Source organism: Lepidothrix coronata, unplaced genomic scaffold (assembly GCF_001604755.1).
Source record: "Lepidothrix coronata isolate B3197 unplaced genomic scaffold, Lepidothrix_coronata-1.0 Scaffold75, whole genome shotgun sequence".
NCBI classification, from domain to species: domain Eukaryota; kingdom Metazoa; phylum Chordata; class Aves; order Passeriformes; family Pipridae; genus Lepidothrix; species Lepidothrix coronata.
In genome coordinates, this window is record NW_016690255.1 from 2,653,248 (window position 1) to 2,679,589 (window position 26,342).

The window sequence follows — 26,342 nt, forward strand, 5'->3', positions numbered from 1 at the left end:
TTCCTACACAGGAACTATAGATCTCTGCACAAATTTCAGATATCCTTAGCTATGTTGCTTAGCAGGGAAAGAAAGAAGACTTTTTGGCTCAGGGGAGATTCAAAGTGTGAAGGTGCTGTTGACCAAATAATTTAAATTGCTGGAAATATATCTGGACACAATTGAGAATTCTTATATACATGAAATATCAAATTAGTGAATAACAGATGAAATAATAATGGCTGTCTTGCTTTTTTGAAGCCAGGTGAAAGCTGAAGCATAAGCTGCCATGGCTTAGGCACAAAACAAACATATCAGAGTTACAGATTGAAACTTGTCTAAAAATTTGAATTAAATGCACCCGACTTAAGTTAGAATTCATGAAAATACCACTGAACATGAAACAATAATAACTGCAATATTAATTAATTAAAATATTGCTGTAGGCTTCCCTATTTCCTATTTTATAAATGTTAATATTTATATTATTTATAGGACCTATTAGCAAATGAGAATTTTTTCTTTGAATTTAAGATACTGATCTGTGAAAATGTATGATAATTGATCGACTCCAAGTCAGTGCTGAAGATTTCTTGCAGAATATTTCATCTCAGAAGCTTAATACCTTTTTGTCTAGTTGTTTTATGATCTGAATCAGTATGTTTCATTGCTTGTAAGTCTATCAAACTAAAATATAAACTGTGAGCATCAATATATATGTATCCTGCTGATTATTATTAGTAGGATAATGTTTGCTTCCAGGCTACTAACAAACAAAATTTTGCAAATAAGCTGGGTAATTTTATACTATTGTATTGATTTAAAAAAAAAAAAAAGGATGAGAGGAAAAAAAATACTTTGCTGTTTCCTTTGAGAATGAATAGGGATAAAAAAACCTTTGATGTTTTCAAAGTTTGGATTGTGAGTTGATTTGGGTTTTGTTTTTTTTTTTTTTTATTTTAAGGTAAAGGTTTATTTGCAGGTTCAGACCAGGCCTTAGTATTTCCATATTAAAATTGAAGTTCCAAAGTGTAATGAGCAAAAATTTAGGCAGAGGAAGGGGAGAAAAGTGGGAAAGGTGAGAGAGCAATCAGTAATGGGTAATTATTGAACAAGTATTCAGAACTAAAAGTGAAAGTAGACTGAGGTCTACTGCATAGTTCTGTTTGTATGACAAACAATGCTGTGTATTTATGCAGTTTTAGCGTATTTGGTATAATTGTGTTAATGATACTGTGGGTGCTGTATAAACACTGTAAATATGCAGGAATGTTTCATTTTTTTTTAACTATTGTATTTCTGATTTTGTTTTCAGAAAGACAGATTGCTTCTGGTCTTGGGTTTACTTGGAGAAACTATATTATATCACAAAACCAATATAAGTGCAGAACAGCCCAAGGTGATGTTGGTGCATCACAGAATGGCATTTATTAGCATTTCAGTCTTCACTGTTAGATTGCTGCAAATACTTCTCCCTGTAGAAAAGGTATGACATCACTAATTATAGGTGATTGTCTTTTGCATTTTAAGAGGGCAGAAAGTGTTGCCTTCCTCAGGTATTAATACTGGGAAAGTAGCCACTGGACAGAGAAATCAATCTGATCTGCATTGGCTGATGTATGGTCACAGAGGGCAGCTTTGTCCATTCTTAGTTATCAGTGCCCACTGCAGATTTCAAATCTTAAAAAAACAATTTTTATTACAGTTTTTAAACAAGTTTTTGAAATTCAGTGTTCTTTTCCCTCCTATATTGTTTTTTCTCTGGTATGATGTATGGTTTGCAAAGCTCTGCTGCCCCCTGCTAGTTTATAGTATGTATGCAAGTAAGACTAGAATGACATAACATTTAAAATCATCACTCTTAATCTGATGAAATGTAGTAAGGAATTATGTTTCATACATCATAGTGATTTTAATTGTTCTTTGCTTCCAGAGCTCCTTAAAAGGAACTCTGATGTAGCTCTTGAGGTTTTTTGTTTGTTTGTTTGGACTTTTTAGGGTGGAGGGTTTTTTCTGTTTTTTTCAGATGGGAAGGTCCGATAAAATTTTTGTGTGATGGAACGTGTTAGGTGTTTTAATCTGAATGGGTTTAAATTTTTTAGACCAGTTTTTAGTGAGTGTACCCTTTTTTTTAGACATTATTCAGAGCAGAAGATCAGTTATTACTGACGGCTTTTTGTCACAAATATTACATCTTGTACTGCAAATAAGTGTAGACATACTAATATCATGACTTTTTATAATTTTTGTCTTTATGTTCTTATGCACATAATATATCCATTCTGTGTATGACAGGAGTTAGAAAAAAACTACTGTATTTGAGGTCAACATTTTAGTTGAAATAATACTGAACATTTGCAGTTAAAAATCAAAAACACGAAACCAAAAAGAGAAATCCCAGTTTCTTAGTTTGCAGTATGACCATGTGGAATTGTAGACAGCTTTTTATTAAATACAGAAATAATTGTGGTCTGTGTATTCTCTGCCATCTCGTGGTCAGCCAGTGAATTGACTCTGGCCAGCAGTGCATATTAGTGCTGTTCTTGGATCGTACACAACTTTGGTGACTGGTTGCAGGTCTGATATTAGGAGTGACATCTAATTAACTATCACTTTTTAGTGAAAAAAATAATTCTTCATACAGAACTCATTTAATGATCTGCGTTTCTCTAATTTTTACGTAGCACCAGTAGTGATTGTACTTGTTGAATGACTGCAAATGCTATTGTTGGTTTTACTGTATTTTCAGGCTGTTATTCTGACAGTTGTTTTCTTTTTCAAAGGCCAGTAAAGTTATACAAAAGAGTTTGCTGAATGCTTTATTTCTTCTCTCTCTGGACATGTCCTTCTCCTTGGAATACCCAAGCATTCATGAATCCATTGCAGCCTATCTGGAGCAGATGAGTACTGAGAACTACACTATCTATAAACAAGTTTCAGAAGCTGCTTATTCAATTGAATGCACTTGTAGCTTTATGGTTGAAGTTCATAAAAAGGTGTGGAATTTTATTATATAAAATACTTTTTGTAGAGAAGTTTTGTTCCTTCACTTCTTTTTTTTATGTGGTAAAAATTATAGTCTAACATGGCAGAATAAGATCTTGTAAGTATGAGAATTTAATAGGATGCAAGATGTAGTTAATTTATATTTGTTTTCATTAATACTCTTCATGGTGTTTGTAAAAAAATCTTATCCTAAGTAAAAGCAAAGAAATAAACAATTGGAAATTGGAAGTGAGCACTGGACTTTTTATGGGCAAAGAAGTAAGAAGCAGGAATTTATTTATTTATTTATTTATATTTATGTGAATATGTACATTTATATATAATATATAATACAATATTTTATATTTATTTAATTATATAATGTGTGTGTATGTATGTTGTCCAGTAGTTAATTATATTGTTCAGAAACTTTTAAATCCCAACTACTTTGGCAATTGCAGCTTTAAAAAACAACTGCTTCTAGACTGGCTGAGATTTGTGTGTGTCGCTTTGTTATGAAGACAATGAATATGCCTTGCTTTATTAGTTAAGTGCTTCTAGCAAATACTGAAATATTCTTCTCTATTATCTAAATGGACAAGAAATTTTGGAAAATACTAAAATAAATGCATAAAATACAGCAATAGAAATATAATGCTGTCTTAAATCAGAGTTAATCTATCCTTTATTTAGGCAGGTTCTGGACTTTGTAGAAGCAATACTTTGCTCATAAAATACTGTTTACAATGAAGTTAACTCCATCAATTTTAAATGGCTCACATTTAATGTATCTGGTAACCAAATACAATGAAGACATATGTACTTAAATTTAGAAAAACGAAACCAGCTCTTTAATATAAAAAATGATTTGTTAAAAGTTTAATAGAATCTTTCATTATACTCCTCTCACATAAGCTGTATAATGATTAAAAAAATAGTAATTTGAATAGAGTTATTACGTTCATGCCATGAAATGTTAGACATACATTATTCCCACAGAGTTTAATAGAAGTTTATTTGGATTCATCAGGTGAAGGGTTTTCCACTCTCAGGAAGAGGTTCTGAATTTTTTTTGTTTGAAATTTATTGAATTAATTATAAACTTCCTTGAAGACTAAACTAAAACCTACTTAATATTCAATTATGATAAATTCTGAAAGATTAAGCAATAACAGAGGATACTTTTAATTTTACTATTTCTAATAGTTTCTTTCTTTCTCTTCATTTTCTGTCACAGGGGGATGCGAATCTTTCTGAATTAGTAGAATTAGCAGATCAGGCCTTGTGTAGTCTACCTTTCCACCAACACTTTCCCTTGCTTCGAGAATGCATTCACATGTGCTCAAATATGTGAGTACATTACTATGTAAAACACTGCTTGTGAAAGTATATTTTTTTTTTAGATTGATAAAGTTTCTCAAATAGAATCTCAACCTGTTTATTCCCTGTATTTGAACAATTGTTTTCTTTTAGCCATTGAAAGGTCTCTTCTAACTGATTTGTGTCATTCTGTAGTGAGTGTATTGAAAATTGAATTTCACATGCTAAAAAGTTAATATTTTATTCCATATCTAAGCTGTTCTGATTTTGTATATAAAGTTATGTGATTTACAAAGAAACAGTCTTAAAACATTTTGATTTGTCTTTCAGACTTTTTTTAAATCTTTTGTTCCAAGTATATTTGTATAACTTTTATTTTACTTTCAGAAATTGATTTTGGCAAATATATTGTCATCTCTGAATTTTGTCTGTTTTTCAGGGTGTATATACCCTTGCAGAAAGTATTTTTTAGAGATAATCCTGAAATTGAAGAGGAAAATTTTTGTAGACATCTTTAGGTACTGTAAAATAAACAATAGTTAAATTAATTATTTTTCATTTTTAGTTGGAAGTCTGCTGAGGCCAACTCATTGCTCCAGGCAGAGGGTCAGAAGATGCTTCTCTGCCTATTATCTCATCCTTCATCGAATATAAAAGCTGAAACCTATCACTGCTGTTTGGAAGTGGTTAAGGTTACAACTAATGCTTACCTAACACTCTTGGTGTTGCACTCAATAATGCATATTATATGATTTCATCATTAAAAGCATTTTTAATGCAAATTCAGTTTACTGTGTTATATGCTGGAAAATCTTAGTAGGCAGGACTTGCAGTTTGCTGTTACATTTTTGGTATTAAATCAGCTTGGTTAAGTTATACTTCAGGTACTGCACTTCAAAATGACAGGATCTCTAGAAGGGAAAAAGCAGTGACTAAAAATGTTTTTTTATTTTTTTAAAAGCCTTCTTAATAATGCTGGTCGCTTTGTTTTCTGACTGCTGTTATACAGAGTTTTTTCTTTTGTTCTGTTTCTGTTTTTGAAAAGAATTCAAGTGTTCAGTTTGTTTGTCTGCTGAAATGAGGTTCTTTGAATCACAGACTCCTTTGAGTTGAGGCCTTTAACTAGATCAGGTTTCTCAGAGCCCCATCCAGCTGGACCTTAAATGTTTCCAGGGTTCCACCGCCTCTCGGCAACCTGCATCACCCTCATTGTAAAAAATTTCTTCCTTGTACCTGGTCTAAACCTGCCCTCTCTTTGTTTAAAACCATTATTCCTTGTCCTATCACAAGAGACTCTGATAAAAAATTTGTCCCTGTACTTCTTACAAGACCCCTTATAAAGTACTAGAAGGCTGCAATGAGGTCTCTTAGCCCTCTGATCATCTTTGTGGCCCTCCTAACAGGTCCATGTCTTTCCTGTGCTGCGGACCCCAGACCTGAACACAGCACTTAGGCGGGGTCTCATGAGAGCAAATGTGTAGAATCACCTCCCTCAACCTGTTGGCCATGCTTCCTTTGACACAACTCCTGGCTTTCTATGAATATGGACTGTCAGCTTCCCCAACTTTTCATCCACCAGTACCCCCAAATTCTTCTCACCAGGGCTGCTTTAAATCTGTTCATCCCCCAGTCCGTATTTGATATTGGGGATGGCCCCAGTCCAGAGGCAGGACCTTGCACTTGTCCATGTTGAACTTCATGAGGTTCACATGGGCCCATTTTTCAAGGACAGATTTGATTCCCTTCATAGGAATTTTTCATTTCTCTTTGATTTTTTTTTTTTTTTGTTCAGATTTGTATATGTATCAAGTTTGGGTTTAAGAACACGTAAATCCTTTTATGTACTGCTTGATTTTTTGTTTTTTGGTTTGTTTTCTTTGATTTTTTGGGGTTCTTTTTGGGTTTTTTTGTGTGCCTGGGGAGGGTTTATGTGTGTCTTGATTTTGTTTTATATGGATATTTTGTCACTGCCTTAGTTTTTTGTAATGATAGTCCAAGGAATAGAGTGTAAACTTCCTAGAAGTATGGCTGTACTCTATGTTGAGAATGGCAATGTCATATTCATCAGGTCATTTTAGGTATTCAGTAATCATGGCTCACAAAATAAAAATCACTTTTGTATTTTGTTATAATACTTCACTGTAATTTTTATTTTCTGTAATGGACATCATCTATACTTAGTGTGCTTATAGCACAATTCAGTAATGTACAAATATGGTGGAGCTAGTCTTTCGGAAGGAAAATTCCTTATCTCCACTGAATGACACTTGTCTGGTTTTGTGAGATTTTTGCCTGCCTGTTTTAGGTTTTCCTTATTTTAATGTAAGGCCAAACAATACATACAGTTTTTCTAATTTATTTTCACTATTATTTAAAACAGGAACAAAATTATTTTCTGTTTCTTAGTCCTGTGTAGTAACAGGAATTTTCAGTTAGTGATCTTTAAAGATAGTTCCTTCCAGGGCTGTAAAGTTTAGCTTTCAGAACTAGTCATCCAAAGTGCTTGGAAAAAGCCTTTCACTGCATGACAACTTCAGGCAGTTTATAAAACAAATGTAGTACTGGAGACTGTCTTGAATTTTTAAACTAACTGACTTTATTTTTACTGAAGGACTGTTTAGGTATTCATAATATTGCGAAGCCTGTGTCTTCAGTCTGCCATGGAGTACATTTTCTTCTACATCCTAAAGTATTATATGAAATCTGTACATTTGGCCTTCAGGATGACAAGAATGAGGTACTGTGTTTAGTAGCTGTATTTATAAGTTGATGTGCATGCAAAGAAGGTGTTGATATTCTCCACAGTGGTCTGAGGCTTACATGAAGTTTTGACTAAATATGGGGTTTTGTATATGGAAAAGCTATAGAAAAGCTATGCAAATAGTGAAATTGTAGTAAATTGAAAATTTTGGGGGTTTTTTGTGATGAATTCAGAGACTAGATAATATTATAGGATGCTATTAACTGTAATAAAGACTAATGAAAATTAAATAAAATATTGCTTTTGTTCATCTTTTCCTGTAATATATTCAGCCCTAATAAAATGCATATGATAAAATAGTATGTATGCTGCTTTACATTTATGGGAGACACAAACTTTGAAGTCTCAAGTCTCTGTAAAAGTGAGGTGACCTCTGAGTTGGTTAAGAAACAAAAAGACACTTTAAATCTGCAATGTCTTTGCTATGAACTTGTATTTCATCACTACAGGCACATCTGTGTTTTAATATAATTACCTGACTNAAAATGTTTTATAATATTATAGAATAGGACCAAATTTCTGTTGGGTTCGTTTATATGCATGACTGCTTAACAAGTGTTCATTATTTCCTAGCTCACATATAGAGCTAAAGTAGGGAGTTGTGAGAGGAAGAAAAAATTACCTTGGTTCTTTGTAACTCGTTTATGGCTGATCTGTAATGTCCCTACAGTCAGAGGGAAAGAACATGGACTAACAAATTATTTATTTATTTTCAGCTTCTCTCCTGGAATGATATTTTTTTTAAACACAGTACTGTGCACAATTCCATTTAGAAGTGATTTTTTTAGATCTGAGCATTTTAAAAGGAGAAGTAAAATATCTTTAATAATGTGCTACGTGTTTATACTTTGTGTGTAATTTATCTTTTGCAAGGAAATAATTTATTTTCACTACCCCATTGGATACCATATGGAAAAGACTGACAGTTTTCTCTTAGTGGTTGGTCAAGCATAAGAAATAGATTTCAATTGATATTGGATAATGAATTTAAAAAGATCAAAGAATGCATATTTACAAAATTATCACTTTTTGTTCTCTTTATAACCTTATAATGCATTTTTATTATACTTCTTACAAAATAGATAATGAAGATCATATCCAAGCTTTTTTTTTTTTTTACTTCTTTGATGCATATCTGCTCCTTAAGTTTTCATAACGCATCAGTTGAATCTTTCAGGCATGTCACAATGAGAAAAAATTGAGAAGAACCTTGTATTCCAGGGTTGGTCTTAAGATTTGCCGTATGATTTTGTAAAGCCAGCCTCTATTTAAAAGTTAGGCTAGAGTCATATTATCAAAGGCTGTCCTTATTGGCTGGGGTGAGATGATTTTTAGCTGTGGCATAAAATGCAGGATTTTGACTCTTTTTACACTATGTAAGGAAGAGCAGCTTGTGAGAAGCTGGCTTTTTCCCCTCTGTTCCCATTGCAGTAATAATTTTCGCTTGTAAATACTTCAGTATTGCTTACTGTATAGATTATATACTGTGTACATGAATACAGTATAATTGCTGTATCGTACACCTTTTTTCCTTTTTGATAAATAGCTTCAGATGAATTTTTTACAATTTGAAATATTTGGTAGCCTTCTCAGTTTGACTGTTTGTCTCAAGAAAGTGAAATGACCACATAGGAGGCTTTAAATCTCTCTTCTTCCTGTATCTTCAGATGCATATCGTAGACTGGGAATAAAATGCCTGAGAAAGGCAAGATCATGAAAGAAAAGAAACAGAATTTGTTTTACCTGCAGGATAGAGGGACCAATAGGTGTATAAGTTTAAGTAATGATTTATTTTATTTCAGAAAAGACAAACCAGAGTTCTAAGGGGAAAATGACTGGGTGCTATTTAGGCAGAACTATTTTGTGTGTTTCCTCTGAGAGGCTTTTCGAACAACTTAATGTTGTAATGTGTGATGTGTAATGTTGTAATGTGTAACTGGCAATTTAAAAGTAGCATTCTGCAGAAACAATGTTTTGTCTTTGAGACTTTTTGTATAACATTCTCAATTACAGCATTAACTAACTGACTTAGACACATTGAAAATTACATTAGTGGTTTGGGTTTTTTTTGTTATCGAGCAGGTGAACTCAACAGCCAAGGCCATTCTGATACATTTATTGCAAGGACGGTTAATAATGGCAGTATTGACTTGGAGCAAGTTTATTGAGGCCCTCTGTCCTGTCATTCCTGTTTTACAGGTACTTCTAAATGCTTTAATCTGAATTCGATGTATGAAATCGTGTAGATCATGTCAAATAACAGACAGAAGTAGGAGATGGAAAATAGATTAACAGTAGCATACCTACAGACTTGTTTTATCTGATGTCAAATGGAGAAGTGTTTTATAGGGGTCCTAATATCAGTCAGAGTTAGTACATTGAATTTGTAGACAAATTTTAGTCTGGTGTTACTGTGATATGAAATTTGGAATGTTGTAGTACAAATGAGCAAGTACTGACTGGAACTTAAATGGTTTGAAGATATGAGTGGATAATCCAAGTACAGACTAAAACATTCATGCTTTTTAAAATGAGTTAATAATTATTAGAATGTCTCACATATCTTAAATTTGAAAATTGTAACTTCTCTCTGATAATGATACAGTTTTCCAATTAAATACACAATCAAAAAATAGCAATAGATTTAAGATGTATTTTCAGTATATTTTGATATTTGTTCTTCATTTGTTTGCTTCCAATATTATAGAAGTATCAGCATTTGCTATTATCCTTAGACCGTAGTTTTCATATCTCCAATAATGTGCAAATTTTATTTTCATTATCTTTACTCTCAGCTTAATATAATGAGAACTTTTGCTTTTCTTACTTTGATTTTCAGCCTAATGGCTCCATCTGAATTCTTTACTGTTTTTTCTCCAGTTCTTGAAATTTCCCTTTTGTGATCTGCCCATAGTCTTCCAGATTAGATATTTTGCTGCATGTACCTGTTATTTTGCCATATTTATGTCTTTTATTTAATTTAGCTAATACATCCAAGTATGCATTTTGTCTTTGTTTTCTCCAGGAATATCACTCTTGATAATTATAGATACTTAATTGTTTCACTGCTGTGTATTCATTAGTTGCCTGCACCTCAGTTGCCATAAGTTGAAAAAACTGCTTATATACCTTAAGCCTTTAATCAAACTGCACAAAATCAAGGCAAAAATGGGGAGAAATTACAAATAACATGGGCCATGAAGTAGTTGGCTCAGACAGAAAAATATGCAGAGGAAATACACTGAGAACTTGAAAGTGATGAGAGAAAGGTTACTCCAGAGCTTTCTCAACTAGTAATTTTAGCTTTTCTGTGTTATATCTGTGTGTGTATATCCAACATATGATTAATATTCAAGATTAAATAAGTGGGGATTGATTTAATATAAGCTGTAGGCTAAATGTGAGAGATTTTTGTGAGTAGAATTTCCCTCTATTCTATAGCCTATAGTGGCTACGTACAATAGATATTTGAGTAGCGCATACCAAAGGCCTATGTTTACCCAGCGCATATAAAATGCATTGTACTTTAATTTTAAAAGGTTTGCAGTATCATTGCTTGACATAAGTGATTGTGGTTTGACTGTTTGTCTGTGAAAATGCTTTGACAGAGATCTGTAGATAGATAGAATTTAGTGTTTTGAAGTAACTTTCTTGTAGGGACTAAATTCTGCTTATTGAAATGGAAACTGGCCTTCCTGAGCAGCATCATGTTAATGTACTGAAGAATAAAACTTCAGGTCAAAGTACCACTGGGGCACATAAAGAAATCTTTATTTTTATTTGTGGACAGAATCATTTATTAATTTTAAAACTGTTTCCAGAGAGGAATATTAATCTGCAGAATTTGAATACTTTCCTAATTTTTTTTTCTGGGTGTTGTTTCTTCCCCACCTTCCCTTAACCTCTGAAAAGGGAATTGCCTTGTCTAATTTGCTAAGTTAGTAAGTGGATTTTTTTTTGATTTTGGAAATTTTTGTTTGTTCTTTCCTTAGGGTTATGCTGACACAAAAGATACTTTAGGTAACTGCATCCTCTCTTTGAGTGAAACAACCTCTGACGAAGGAGAGGGTACTCTCCCTAGAACTACGAGACTACAGGCTGCTCTGCGCCTTCTCTTCTCAAAAAAGCAGTTGTAAGTAATGTAGCATTTCAGCATGTCTTCTAATGCTGATGACAACAACGTCTTCTCTTAAAAAAGCAACTAATTGTTATGCAGTGGGTTGATTTGAAAGGTTGATCAATATTAAGCTGGGTGATTACTTTCCCTCCCCTCCATTAATTTTATAAACTAATTAATTTCTACCTATACAACCAAAGTTCTCCAGTATATATTTATATATTATTATATATTTAGATATTATTTATATATTTATTTTAATTATTTACTCATTTAGGGTTCGTTCTGTAGCACCTAAACATTTAGCATTCCATCTTTTGAATGAAGAAGGGGCAAACCTGAAACGCCCACGTCTGGATGGTAATGTGCTTTCCAGCATTTCAAACTTATTTATTATAGAAAGAGCTATTGAGGTAAAATTGGATGATAAAAAGGAGTCAATAATTAAGGTGAGTAAACTCTGTCTAAATTTTGTGTCATTGATGAGCTCTTTTACCTACCTCGTCACTGAACTTTCAGAAGTTTGCAATATTTCATACAAATTGGCTTACTTTATAAAAAGAAATCCGTTGTTATATTCTTTCTGTGTGAACTTTAACAGTAGTTTTTATGCTACCTTATGCAACAATCAGAAAAAAAATACTTCCTTTTTTTCTTTTCTTCAGAGAAGACTTGAGTGCCAAGAACACAGGCCTGCTTTTTTTGTAACAATTTCATTGTACATGGATAGTCTGATTTTTTTTCTCACATAGAGGTTTCCCCACAAAATCAATATTTTTACAGAAACAGGCACAAATAATTTTTGATATGTTATACTCTAAAACAGATTAGAAACTTAGATCTGTGTTTTCTTAATATTGCTGCTTTTGCAAAGCGAAAAGCAAATCATGAGTATTTGACCTATGGGAAAACTTATATTTCTCTTTTGTTTTTCCATTTTGCCATCTCCCCTCCATTATCCTTCCTTACTTACCCTCAATGCTTTCAGATTAACAGTATGTAAAAAAATGCTAAGATGCTTGTCCTCTGAAAAAAATTATTCTGACAGCTCATTGTACTCTTGATTTATACTCTTTCCCTGCATCCTAACCATCCATTTCTCTAACCCTATTAACTATTGCCATTAAAAGTCAGTTCCCTTCAGACTTGGAAGCATATGTAGCATTTCTGCATAGTGTTGAACTTTCTGTAGTCCTACTTAAATTAAGTATTATTTGTTATAAATCTGCATCTGTTGTGCACTAGAAACTATTGGGCTCTCATATTCCACAGTTATTATTAGAGATTTGTTGCAAAAAGATGATAACCTAATCCATTGCTGTTATATGCATGTGGGATTTAATCAAATACATTCTAATAAGGAATTTAGATATTTTTGTTTTCTCCTTTCTGTTAGGAAATTTGGCTGGTTACTTTGTGTCATGATAACATACTTTGTGTCATGATAACAAATCTAACATAGTTTTACTTTTAGGCAGAAACTGTTGAAAAGCTGCATGATATCTTGACTTCTGATGCTGTTGACCTAGTTTTACGGAAGTCTGCAGCCGAGCAGCTTGCTGTCATTTTAGAAGGTAAAATTGTTCAGAAAATTTGTATTCATGTGATGGTCATTCGTGAACTTGCAGTTTTGCTACATTTTCTGTATGCTTCTGCTAAGGATACTCTTTGTAATTTTTATGTATATTGTTGGACCAGAATATTAGCACTATTGTAGATGATCTACCAATTGAAATAAAAAAAAAAGAGTTATTTGTCATTGTTGCTCTCAAGAATAAGAGATCTTATTTAAATAAAACAGCTCCCTTGGGTAGTAGAGGACTAAGCTGAATTCTGTAAGCTCTGCAAGGGCTTGCTTTCTGCTTTTCCTTTTTAATATTCATCAGTTTGTTGATCTGTCTCAGAACTAATGAAGCTTCCAATTTTTTCCTATTGTTAACTCAGATACACAATCATATATATTTATATAATATATGTTTTTGTTGGTGGTGTTTTTTAATTAGGAAAGTTAATTCTTAGATTACGCAGGCTAACTAAAGGGATTTTATACTTAGTGAAGAATCACAGGTGGTTTTTTGTAGTTATGTTGTGTTGCTCTCATGGGGAGAAGTTATGATTGAATTAAGAAGATATGATCAAATTAAGATGCAAGTAAGCAGTCTTGCATAGAGCATTATTTCACTCAAGGCAGCATCACAACTGTAGAGTTTCAAACCTTGATGTCTGTACTCTATGTACTCAAACTGATTCAAGGATGTTTTCTTTAAGGAGTTTAAATTCTAATGATAGAACAGAAGTTTTTCACCATGAGAAGGTGAAATCTTAGATAATATTAAAATTATCATCTTTTTTTGTCAGGAAAATTATCACAAAAATGAGGAAATATCTACTTTGTCTCATAAAATGCATTTATCTATGGCTGCCAAAGTTTTCAGATGTTTCAAAAAGTGAAACAAAGCTTAGGATGAAATTGTAAAGGAAAAAATGCAGCTTTATCAGGACAAATGTCATATGAAGGATCACTTTTTAGTTATTAAAAACAAGCACAACCAACTCAAATAACATACTTCTTTTGTTGTTGAGTATTCATAAACCAGGTACTCTGCAGGGTGGGTGGTATCACTGGAAAATACTCTCATACCATTTTCAGTTCCATGTTAAATTGTTAAACACTTCTAAAATATAATAAGTGAAATCTTCATTTGACTGAAATTGAGTTGCACTGGGAATTACTGTAATTCTTGAACATAAAAGACTTACAGGAAGTTATGTAAGATATTTAAGAATCTAGTGTTCAAGAGGCTACTATAGCCAGATAACAAGACTTTGAGGAGGCCTGCCTTGGTAGAGATCTGTACTACTGTTGATTGGCAATTTTGGAAACTTGTTCTTGACAGCAAGACTTTGTGATCTTACAAAAAGAAGTTCAATATTAACTTTGTATGGAACCAGTCATCCTTACTATCTTTTGTTTTTCCTATAGATACCAAGATGCATGAAATTGTGAAAAAGTTGGGTGTGATAGAAAAGATAGTGGCTTACCTTAATGAGTGTGTACATGTGGATGGCAAGGTAAAACTATTGTTGCAGGTTCTTCTGCAGGCATTGTGCAGCATGACAGTAGTAGATTTTGCCTTTTTCTGCACTTGTAACACTAGTTTTTGTGCATTAATACTGCACTGAATACAAATGTTTAGTAACAATTGTAATTGCAATGTATATTTTATTCTATTTCTGATAATGCTAAGATTCTCTTAATGAGAGAAGATTGGTTTGCCTATGAGAAGAGTTACCTATGAGAAGAGTTAGCCAGAGAACTGTGTATGGTGTGGTTCTGGAGCATACCAGATCTTCTCTGAAGCTTTCTCAGTACAGACCAAAACCAAATTTTAATGGCCTTAAAAAAAAAAGTGTTATGTTAGATATCATAATCTCTAAATTTAAATTCTGAAGCAACTTATAATTTAAAATGACATGTTATTGTAAATGTGTCATATTGAGTTTCAGGTGTAAGTAATTTTCTGACCAGTAGAAGATCACCTCACCAGGGAGTGTCTCAAAAGATAAGATCCTATTTAGAGTTGAGTGTGTATTTGTTGTAGATGATGGAGCTTTCCATTTTTGTAATATGTCTAATCTGATGCTTGATTTTTTTCTGGAATTCATTCTTTGAAATCATTTTATGCAAGCATATGTGGTCTGTAAGGTGCTCAGTGTAACTTTGTGGATAAACCTTTTGCGTATTTCTTGGTGTGCTTGCATAGGATTGTTATCACAGTCCAGCAGTCCAAACCTTGAGTTCTTTTAAGAAACCATGAGACTTTTTATGTAGTAATGATTCCTTTCCAAGAGATGTACAAGAGAAAAGAACTGCTTGATGCTTAATAAAATTCCTTTTTCTGATCAAACTAGTAAAAATTGCATTCTTCTTCAGAAATGGTAATTTTTTTTTCCTAGATGATCAGTGGCTAAAATTATTTTTTCCCTGTAGCATAAAGGAATGTCTTGTCCAGTTTATGATAGCTTTATACAAGTACTTTTATAAACCACTCAAACACGGTTGAAAAAATTGAAATATTGGATTCCTCTGGTTTTTTACTATGTTTGGTTTTTTTTAATGTCGCTTTTTTAGTATCTTACTTTCTTTAAAGAGATAAAGAGTGATGCATCTATTGTTTTGGTTTGGGTAGTGAGTAGATATTACTTAATACTACAGAAGTACAAGTGTAGGAAATATATCGCCCTAAGCAGATCATTCATAGCCAAGTAAGAGTCTAGGATCAGCTTTAGAATAATATTGTTATCCCTTTATAAACTTTAATTTAGTCCAGAAAGGGCTCAACCAACAACTCTCCAGGGCCTGTGACGTTAGAACACTATCCTGAGGGAATCTACCCCACATTATGGTTCTCCCCTCAAATGATTTTTTTCTTATTTCATCCTAAAATCAATAATGAAGAAAAACCAACAAAAAATCTTATGTGTTCTTAGAAAAGGGGCTACCGAGAAAAGGATAAAAGAAGTAGTAGACAGAAAAAGCACCATTTAAAATAAGACTTTATGTATAGCTGTGCAAAAGACTTTCCATACTAAATAAGTAGGTTTTTGTTCATTGAGTATTAAACTAAACTGTATTTGTTGAAGTTTAGAAAACAAATTTTAAAGGCAGAAACTCATGGGCAAAGTAATGCTACTTTGAAAGGAATAGTGTTTCTCATTCTTAGAAGCCATGACTTTGGTCATATTTTTGGTCATTCACTGAGACTTTTAACTGTTAGCAAACTGCTTTCCATTCTTAGATCTTGTGATCTGAGAGGCTGGGACTAGAAAATGAATGTGATAGAATAAATTATTTGCATTAAAAAAATGAATAAACTTACATGGTTGTAAATATTTAGGTTTTTTTTATATCCTTCTTAAAAATACATAATTTGAAAGCAAATGTTATAATTGTGTTATGAAGCTGGAGACCAATAAAATGGCTGTCAATTAATAATAAAATAAAACCAAAAGTGAACAAAATTTTTTTCAGTGAATATGCAGTTACCATCTGGATGAAACGTGCTTATCTAAGGAAGTTCTAGCTTCTCTATTACAAATGATGGAATATATTGGTTAATGTCATGATTGTTTGTATTAAGCACTTCATAGTAGATTATACTCAAAGTTATCTCTATTTAATTTTTTCTCTGCTCCTGCAGCTTATGGAATCCATAGTGTTACCGTGTCTAACACTCTTACGCAAACTTGTGTGTGCTGATCCAGTTATTCGCCTGTCCCTAGCACAGCAATCAACTGTACTGCTTTTGCTATTCAGAGGTAAAGATTGTATTTTGACTGTAGTACCTGTGTGGAAAGATGGTTAGATGTTTAACCAAACACCTTCTTAAGAACTTTGGGTCTCTTCAGAATCTAGTATTTAGAAGAAAAATCGCTGTGTGCTAGTGATACCCATGTTGTGGTATCTGCTTGAGATGTTGGCAAAAAATGAAGAAAGCAATTGCTTTTAACTAGTGTCGTATATATTATTGTTAACATTTTCCTAACACATTTTTAATTGTCTTTATTTTATTCAGTTTCCCTGATACTCCAAAGTGATCACGCTGTTTTAACTGAAACTACAGTATTGCTTTGTCTTCTGTTGTTTGATGAAGTAGCAAGAACAGAAACATGGTATGAAAGCCAGTTACTTAATAGCATATTTTCTAGTCAAATTTTTAGATTTTAATTGAAGTTAGGTTTTATATATCTCCAAACAAGTTATGCCCCAAACTTTTATAGATCCAAAATCATATATATGTAGTCCCAACAAAATTGTTTCAATACTTGTGTTACGTGCTGTGTAGGTCTACATGGCATATTTTTGCAGTATAAATACTTCAGTGTGAATTTGAAGTTTACTTTATTTTTCAAAAAACCCTTATTAGTCTGTAATCCATCTTTTCCATAAATAGAAACTCCATAAATCAAATAGCTATCTGTAGTCATTTTTTTTTAACTTAGCTTAATTAGAATTCTTCTACCTACTTTGGCTTTTAAGTGTGGCAGTTGTCTTTAAAAATGTCAGCTTATGATATTATTTAAAATTTGCATATACATGAGAAAAACATATGTTTTTAGAATTCGTACACATGAAATATACTGAAAAGAATTATAATGCATATTTTTTCTAATAAAAAAAAGAAACAAGCATGCGAGTTTTTAATGTACAGCAGGCCTGCAACGAGTATTCCATATATGTGTGATCTAAGAACTACGTTAATATCGCAAAAACATGAAGAAACATTGTTTAATAAAGAATTAAACATTGTTTAATAAACAAATTATACATCAGTGGGTGATTAAAGATCTATCTGAAGGGAAAAATACATCTATATCCAAATAATAAGGAAATAATGAGTGTAGCATTAGGAGAAAATCGAATCTTAAAAGAGAACCTAATAATTATGACTTAATCTTTTGCAGGGCTGATGGCATAACCAGTAATGATACTGGCATACCTGCCTTCAGTTTACCTGTTGCTGTTGTTAGAAGGTATGTGTTGGTGGTGCTTTTTTGGTTGGTTTTTTTTTTTTTGGGTTGGTTGGTTGGCTTTGTTTATTTTACAGTTTGCTTTGCTGTTTTGTATTTGGTGTCCTTCCTGAAGTATGCAGGTGGGAGAATGAAGGGAAACCTTGGATTTAACATCAAAAGTTGTCAGCATTTTTAAACATGGAGCTTTTTCTACAAGTCTTTTATTTTCTGAAAAAGGAATTTCAAAAACTTTATTTGTAAGCTTAAAAGCTAGCTCTAATTTAAAAAAAGCAAACAAAAAGCCTTCACCAACCACTTTTAAAAATTATTTCTATTTGTGTTTTTTTAGGTATCATCTCCCAGTCAGGATCACTGCTCATCATGTAGTTAGCCCTAATGCTGTTGTGGTGCCATTGTCTTCTGAGTGCTTGGCTATGAAACCTGTGTCAGATATGCTTAAAATGGCTTGGAATCTGTCATGGTACCATGGGATTGAAAACCTATTGCAACTGATAGATTATGAGAAGGAAGCAGAAACGTGAGTCATTTTATCTTTCATTTTAAATGCCAATATATTTCAATTAAATTAGTGTTCCATCAAGTTTAAGTAGGTTTTTAACCTCAAACAGCACTTCAAGTTGTTATTGGTTTGAGAATGCTGTCCTTTTAAACATAAAAGATCGCATCCCAAGAGGATGAAGATATGTTGTCACAGCTAATGTTTTACCTAAATTGCATTTATTCATGAAGTCTAGAACATTTATTGATGGTGAGACTAATACAAAACAATTTTAAATGGGTTTCTGTGGCTGTTGTTCCTTGTAGTTGTTGTGTTTCTTTAGGAAGCCACCTGTCTTCCCCTGCTATATAGTCCACAACTATCGAGTTGCATGAATTTTTCTTTTCTTGAAGATTTGAATTTCAAAGAATTATTCTTTTTAATGATAATACTAAGAATTAGGGTAGATAATGAAGAAAATTCTCTTTTTCTTCCTTTGGTTAGCTCTTGATTGAGCATGGTTTCTCTCTTTGAGACTATTTTGTACACAGAACTCAATGTCTCAGCAGATTCCTGATTTAATAGGACTGAAATGCTTGTATCTATATCTCTGTCCATCTCCACATTTTTTTAGGTTTTGCTTGTGTCCTTTAAAGGGTCCTACAGGTTTTATTAGTAAAAAACTGCCATTGGAAACTGCAGTTATTGATTTGATAAGTCACTTTAATTTTAAGTGCCCTCTTGCAAAAACAAAGCAATTTCTTAAAAAGAAAATAGGAAAATAGAATAGCCCAAGTGACCAACATTTGCAATAACGTGGAGAAAAAGTTTGTTACAAACAATGGAAATAGCACCTTTTGGGTAATTTTTTGAAAGGTGTCAGTTTTCAAAACAGCCGAAACACTTCATGATTTAAATGTGTTGGTGTTTTTGTTGTTGAGGTTTTTTTGAAGAAAGAATTGGTTAACAAAATTATATTTTTAAGGCAATTTTTGTTTTGTCTTCTCATTTAAACAAGGAAGGGGAGGAGTCAGCACTCTCTGAAACAGTTTGTAAGGATAGTGACTTTTAATAATTTTTCTCTATGCCTTTTCAGATTTCTAGACTCGCTAAAACTATCCCCAGAAGATATTCTTATACTGAAAATATCTCACACAAACTATGGACTGCAAGACTGTCTTAATTCAATCATTCAGGCAGAATCACACAGGGATGTTAGAACTGCTGTCACTAGGCTTAGTTTCTATATTCTGAATGATAGACTTGCTTTAAAATGCAGTTCTGGATCTTGTGGAACCACTTTAAAGAGCTTTGTTTGGCAAAAAGCAATAAGCAGGTAAGCATATTGACTACAAATATCCATTAAAGATTGTGATGCTAAAATGGTAGAATTCCTACTTTTCATATTTTAAATTTCTGGAGTTGATATATATGCTGGGGTTCACCAAGCTGGAAAGCAGCTTTGCAGAAAAGGACCTGGGAGTCCTTGTAGACACCAAGCTGAACATGAGCCAGCAATATGCCCTTGCAACAAAGAAGGCAAGTGGTATGCTGGGCTACTTTAGGAAGAGTGTCAGCAGCAGGTTGAGGCAGGTGATCCTTCCCCTCTATTCAGTACTGGTGAGGCTACATCTGGAGTGCTCTGTCCAGTTTTGGACTTCCCAGTATAATAGAGAATCATATGGATAATACATAGAGGAGAGAATCCAGTGAAGAACCACAAAGATGATGGAAGACTGGATCATTCCTATAGGAAAGGATGAGAGAGCTAGGACTGATAAATCTGGAGAAGAGAAGACTCAGAGCGAGGACCTTATCACTGTGTACAAGTACCAGCTGAGAAGTTAGAAAGAAGATGAGACCAGGCTCTTTTCAGGCAATGGCCACAAACTGAAGCACAGCGTTTCTGCTGGACATCAGGAAACACTTTTTCACTGTGAAGGTCACCAAGCACTGGCACAGGTTGAAAAAGAGATTGTGGCGTCTCCATCCTTGGAGTTACTCAAAAGGTGCCTGGACATGGTCCTGGGCAACCAGCTGCAGGTGTCCCTTCATGAGCAGGGTGGCAGGACCAGGTGACCCCCAGAAGTCCCTTCCAATCTCAAAAATTACGTGAATTTGTAATTTATGTGCACAAAACCATCAAATATTTAAAATATATTTAAAATAAGGATTGTTTAAAATGTGTAGATAAGCTTTGCTATTATTATTAAATGCTTGTATGTAAAAGCTAATTAACTTTTTCTTTCCTGTCTATGACCTTTTATTATACAGAATTACATGTTTACTATGTGTAAATACATTTTAAAAGATACATAAAAATTTGAATTACAGTAATACAGTAATATTATTTAATATAGTCAATATTTTATGTAAAATTATTTAGATATATTTAATACATTATATGTATAATATATTAGTATAATTCCATATTTTCTATATGTGAATATGTGTAATATACATATTTGCTCTATATAATTTCACATTTGCAGGTGACTTCAATTCTATTAGCCTGAGATTTTAAAATCTCTTTTAATGTGCTACAACTATGAAAGTATGTTTATTTACATTGCAGGTTTCTACAAGTGCTTCCAGCTTCTGTGGAGGATGAAAAGCTTTTAGTAGATGTTTTAAGATTTTTAAATAAATTACTTAGAGAGCAGAAATCAAGTCTGGAATCAGACCATCTAAAGTGGATCTTGAAATCATTGCTTAAAAATGTAAGAAGGGGGCTGTATATATTTATATGATTTGATTGACTATGTAACTATACTTGCATACATATAGAGTTGCATAAGATTATGCTTAGGTACATAGCTACATATATATTATCTATTTAACTGAAAGGATGAGGTTCCATGCAATTGTGTTGGAACCTTCCATTTGGCAAAAAGAGATAAATGAACATTATCTGTCTCACATTAAGAACAAGAACTGAAAGTTAGGACGGAGGTTTTTGCTTTCAGTGTGTTTGCCACTAAAGTTCTGACTTCAGATGGTTATAATATGTCTAAGTAAAATATTTTATAAGCACAAAGAAGGTACTATATGACTGTTATATTTTAATTGCTGTAGGTAAAATGCATGTGTAATATTTAAAGAATGGAATTTTTTTCAGTTTTTCTTGACTCCCGTGCTTTATATTTGAGATCTGTTTATTTAAGAAGTGTAAAATTGGAAATTGTAGAAACAAATACAAAAAGAACATCATAAAGCAATGTAAAACATCTTTTATTATAATTGTTGAAATATAATAATTTAGTATTGCTGTATAAAAACAGTAGTTAAATGCCAAGGATTAAGCAATGGCTGAAGTTTTAGAAGTTTGTAAAGTACTGTTCTTTACAAAGCAAGGCCATCCTGCCTACATGAAAGATCATTCATGGTCTTACAAAGGGATCTTATGTTAAATATAGTTTGCCTGCACTTGCATTTTCCCATTTGAAAACACAATCTAAACATTTAGGGAAAAGTGCTAGCAGACCTAATTTCAATTACTTATAGACTACAGGTACTTCAATTTATATTGGTAGTTGAGAAGCCCATAAATTTTTTTAAGTATGACCCATTCAATATCTTAATATAAAATCCTAAAACCATATGATATAAAGTCTTTCAAGCAGCTGAGACATACGACCTGAACTAATATTGCTACTATTGTGTTTTCTGTTTTTTGGGGATCTGTTTTTTTGTTGCAGGTTATTTCTGTATGTAACTTTGAGTTTTCTTTCATGCTTCAAAATACTCTGTGCTTAATGACAGGAAATTTTAAAAGCCTTAACAGTGGATTCTGTTATGGCATGTAGTAGGTTCAAGATGCAAGGTATTAGTAATTATAGGAATTTTTCACTGTGCTTTTTACAGAGTTACTTCTTCGTAAAATAATAATGGAATTTGTGATTTATAATGTGTGCAATTTGTGAGTGTTGAGCAGAAAAATGGTTTTAATGCGGGTATTAAAATAGCGTTTAAACAATGCATTATGTGACTGTATTTTTATTTGTTTCTTTTAGAAGACAAAATCCCTTTTGGGTCTCCTGGTGCGACCAGAGTCCCAAGTGCGGGATGAAATAGATGAAACACAGACTGCTGTCAGGCAGCGACTGGATAAGGAACTCATTCGTCTTTTCAACATGTTATTAGTTTGTTCCACGTCAGTGACTGACAGGTACAGTGTAAAGGGACCTGCCTGTGTAATTCTGCCTGGGGATCATAACACCTGTTGCTGCTGAATTTCGGTCACAATTTGAATATAATTACGACTCAATTGTTCTGAACTGTAAAAATGTAATATACACTTCTTGAAGTGAAGATCAACATTAGGTATCCTTTTCACAGGAAAATTAGGGAGTTGACTAGGAAACTGGAAAGAGTATGTGCTAGTGATCACTTTTCAGCAACTGGATAATTAAATTAATTGCATGGAGAAGACAGACTATTTCTTTTTCACTGCTGGAAATTTGCATGAGCAAATGGTAACTTCATTGAATTTGTAACATCCATTCATAGCAAAGTAAAATATTGAAATATTTGAAATATGAAGAAATGTTTATATTTGTTGAACTCCTTTTTGGCCTATTTAGGACACTTCCTTTAGCATCAAGTTCCAACCTTTTTCTGTCAATTCAGCAAACACCGAAATTGCTATATTATTTTTAATTCAAATTTCTCATAGAACTTCTCCCACGCTAAATCTCTCTGTCTAAGTGTATTCTAAGAGCTACTAAAATTGCAGCTTAAGATAGTATTTGTTTATTTAAGTGCCACAAGATAACTGTTTGTGAAGATACTTTCAAATTGTTACCTTCTTCATTATTCGCAGGTGGTTGTTTTCTAAAAATGTTGACAGCAGTAAAAGGGGTGTATTAGAGAAATCCCTGCTAATTGTATCTTACACTCCTATATTTTTTATGTACTGAATTCTATATTTATTGTATTTTGTGGGAAATATTTTTAAACTTGTCTCTTGGACCAGAACAAACATAATTGTAACAAACTGTTCGCATATGAGTTGCAACTCAGAATATTCTGTGATTTTGTAACTAACTGAGCTTTGCAACTCTTCACATTGTGTCATCCATCGCCCTCAATCTCTTAGTCTTTATTTAACATGCTCCTTAATAATGAGAGTTGTATCTCATTGGTCTTTTTTTAGTTAAGCAGCCCTGTTGTAATCAGATGCAATGTTTTGTTTTCAGAACCTGGGTGAAGCTAGAAATGTCAAATTTAATTCCTTGTTATTCTCTGTTTAACACAATGTTAACTAATTGATATGCTGAGCCTCACAGACTAACAGTAAGAAGAATGAGACCTTGGCCTCTTGCAAAATGATTCATTGTATGAGCTTCATGTTGAAGGTTGATCTTTTCTGATTTTTTTACAATTAAACCAGAGAGGGCTTGGAACTTGCTGGCTGTTTCAGAACAGAGCTCGCTCTGAAGCTGCTTCAATGCTTAAGGCTAACAGATGCACCACATTTTTATGGGCTTCCTTCATTGGAGAGAACATTACGAGGAATGGTGCATGTTACAGCACTTCCAGGCTGGAGTACATATTCTGCTGAAGTTGAACCTGTCACAGTTTGTAAGAAATATTTGACAGGTCTTCTTGAGGTAAGTAGCCTATCTTCTTACTTAGCTTTGGGTTTGAATGCTTGTAAAGAAAGAACTGTGTAACTAATGACACTATACTCTTTACAATGTACTTTTAGTAAATGCCATCACTAGGAATACGTATGGGAAGGATGCTTTTTCCTGCCAAGTAAATACAAAAAGAATGGAGACCAGATTGAGTGATGTTTATCTATAGTTATGAAGGTTAGTTGTAGTATATGTGCTTTCATCACTGGTTTAAGAGGTAATACCAAGTGTAAAAGCAAGCTGAAAAATTAGTGATGTTTTTAATGACTAAAATGCTAGGAGGAAAAATCCCAGATAATCTCCCACAAGCAAGATCCACGTATGAAAGGTGGTCTGGGGGAACAGTAACCGATTAGATAGGTTGTTAACACAGAGAAAGCAGAAAAGAGCCTGCAGTTGTTGGGAAGCCAAATTTTTTTCTTGTTTTCAGTGTTCTTATTAATTTCCTAAATCCATGGATGTGGTAGACAACTAGTTTTTGCTCCTAAAATTATATATTTTGAAAATTCCAGTCTTCTTAAAACTATAGGAAAAGCATAGTTCCGGCTTTCTATTTGTTTACCAGAAAGTTAATGTACATTTAAAAGTTTTCAGTTTCAAATACCAAAATCTTTTTGTTGTCCTGGTAGGAGCTTGAAAAGCTTTAACGTAGTTTTAATTCATTTGTAATCTGAATCATATGGATTGCAACCAGATAAGTGTCTGGAAGAATAGTATATAGATGATAATCATGTTTGTGATGAAAAAAAGATACAGCATTTTAGGGGTAAGTCTTAACTTTCCAAGATTTCTTGAGTAAAAAGAAATAAATGTTTTAGACCTATTTGATTAGATGAGCTCTGTGACTTGAACTCTACACTAAAAATGGCACCAAGGTTATAGATGTTGTCATCCGAAAGAAAGATTATTGTTGGACAAAATAATAATAAATATGGAATGAAATCAACTAGTGATGCATAAGGTCTATGTGCAGAAGAGTTATGCAGTTTTACTTGGCCCAAATATGAAAATAAATATAGATTTCTTTTTTAGCTAGAGGGGGCAAAGTGGGTTTAAAAGAATTTTGGCAAAATGGGACACTGGAAGAAAGAACAACAGCAAAAATGTAGAGGTTTAAGTTGCCGTGTTTTGAGGAGAAAAATACATCTAGAAGTGTAGGTTTTTTTGATTATTATTTTTTAAAAAGTATTTTTGGTCATGTTTTGTTGAAAGCAACATGCCTTTTATTTTAGTACGTATGATTAGATATTTGGTCAGAGAGTTTATTTTACATTATGATCCAGTGACCTTTATTTCTGTTTCTTAGTATTTGATATAGAAAGCTGATAAATTTATTCCAATTCAAATCACAATAAAAGATATAAATGACCCTTTTCCTTGAACACAGAATTTTGAAAAGAAATTTTATTTTTAATTCCAAACAGCAAAAGAAACCCTGGGAACAATAAATGGACTTTCAGGTCCATTAATAGAAACTTCCAGGTTTCTATTTCAATTTTGTGCTTATTATTAAGCTTGACTGCATTCTTCATTTGAATACGCAAATAAAACCCACAGATCTTCTGCAGTTTAACTGTATGGGAAATGATCACATGACCGAATGACTCAGAAATAAAGAAATTCTTATAATTCAGCTAAAAATCTGTCATCTTTTCATGAGTTTAAATTATGATTTAGTGTGTAAGGCAGTTTGTACTCTGTTTGTATACTGCTTACAGTAAAGCTGCCATGAATTTGTACCCCTACTCCTAGGTCATCTCATCATTTTATGTTGAATGGGGGGGAAATGCCATGTCCTTCATGGGAAAAGGTGTTACGAAAAGCACAGTTCTTTGCTTGCTTCACTTATCTCATGAAATGATGGCTCAAGCCAAGGATACGGTGAGTGTGTTACAGTTGTCCTTATCTTGTCATTTGTGAGGGCTAAGCACAGATATATTTTAACTCCTAAAGTTAAATGAGAATTTTCATACATGGTGGGGAAGATGTCTTATAAGTGCAGATCTCACTCATTTGGTCTATAATGCCAGATAAATGTGCAGGATAGGCCGAAGAATCAGTTCTAGCTTTACTGAAATTATTTTGTACATAATTCTGTGGATTTTGTAAGGCCCTCCTTCAGAAAGTAAAGAATATGATTTTATTTTTATAAAAAAATGAAGAATCGTGATTTTATATAGGATGAATATATTTAAGGATTTACAGCATCATTATTTCTTCAGCCTACAGATAACAGGCTTTCTAACGTGTTTAAACATACATGGGTATATTCTTTCACTCGTGTATATGTATGTATACATGAAGGAAGGACTGCTGAATAAAAGGACCTATCATTGCTTGTAAGCAAAATTCATATCTGTTCTTTGTGTTCATGTGCAGATTTTGAGCTAGATTTTTGAGAGTTTTGGGAAAAAATAGCCATCCTGAAGCAGTTAAAGCAAATTTAGCAATTAAATGTAATGATTTTAGAGAGTTAAAATCCACTCCTGTTAATATCTGTGATAGCCATAAGTGAAAACCTTTCATTAT

General features: G+C 32.9%; 1 protein-coding gene across 2 annotated transcripts in view; it reads left to right on the top strand.

Moving 5' to 3' along the window:
• RTTN (rotatin) overlaps positions 1–26,342 on the top strand; it is a 79,848-nt gene that overhangs the window by 13,411 nt on the left and 40,095 nt on the right. For both annotated transcript variants that reach the window (XM_017819593.1, XM_017819592.1), the window contains exons 11-29: positions 1,295–1,465; positions 2,763–2,975; positions 4,202–4,314; positions 4,850–4,976; positions 6,896–7,021; positions 9,128–9,244; positions 11,038–11,177; positions 11,440–11,611; positions 12,637–12,736; positions 14,146–14,234; positions 16,364–16,481; positions 16,739–16,835; positions 17,628–17,696; positions 18,025–18,213; positions 19,271–19,510; positions 20,750–20,894; positions 22,188–22,342; positions 23,567–23,786; positions 25,566–25,694. In XM_017819593.1, the coding sequence (XP_017675082.1) occupies positions 1,295–1,465; positions 2,763–2,975; positions 4,202–4,314; positions 4,850–4,976; positions 6,896–7,021; positions 9,128–9,244; positions 11,038–11,177; positions 11,440–11,611; positions 12,637–12,736; positions 14,146–14,234; positions 16,364–16,481; positions 16,739–16,835; positions 17,628–17,696; positions 18,025–18,213; positions 19,271–19,510; positions 20,750–20,894; positions 22,188–22,342; positions 23,567–23,786; positions 25,566–25,694 (2,730 nt within the window). The remainder of the gene's footprint in view (positions 1–1,294; positions 1,466–2,762; positions 2,976–4,201; positions 4,315–4,849; positions 4,977–6,895; positions 7,022–9,127; positions 9,245–11,037; positions 11,178–11,439; positions 11,612–12,636; positions 12,737–14,145; positions 14,235–16,363; positions 16,482–16,738; positions 16,836–17,627; positions 17,697–18,024; positions 18,214–19,270; positions 19,511–20,749; positions 20,895–22,187; positions 22,343–23,566; positions 23,787–25,565; positions 25,695–26,342) is intronic.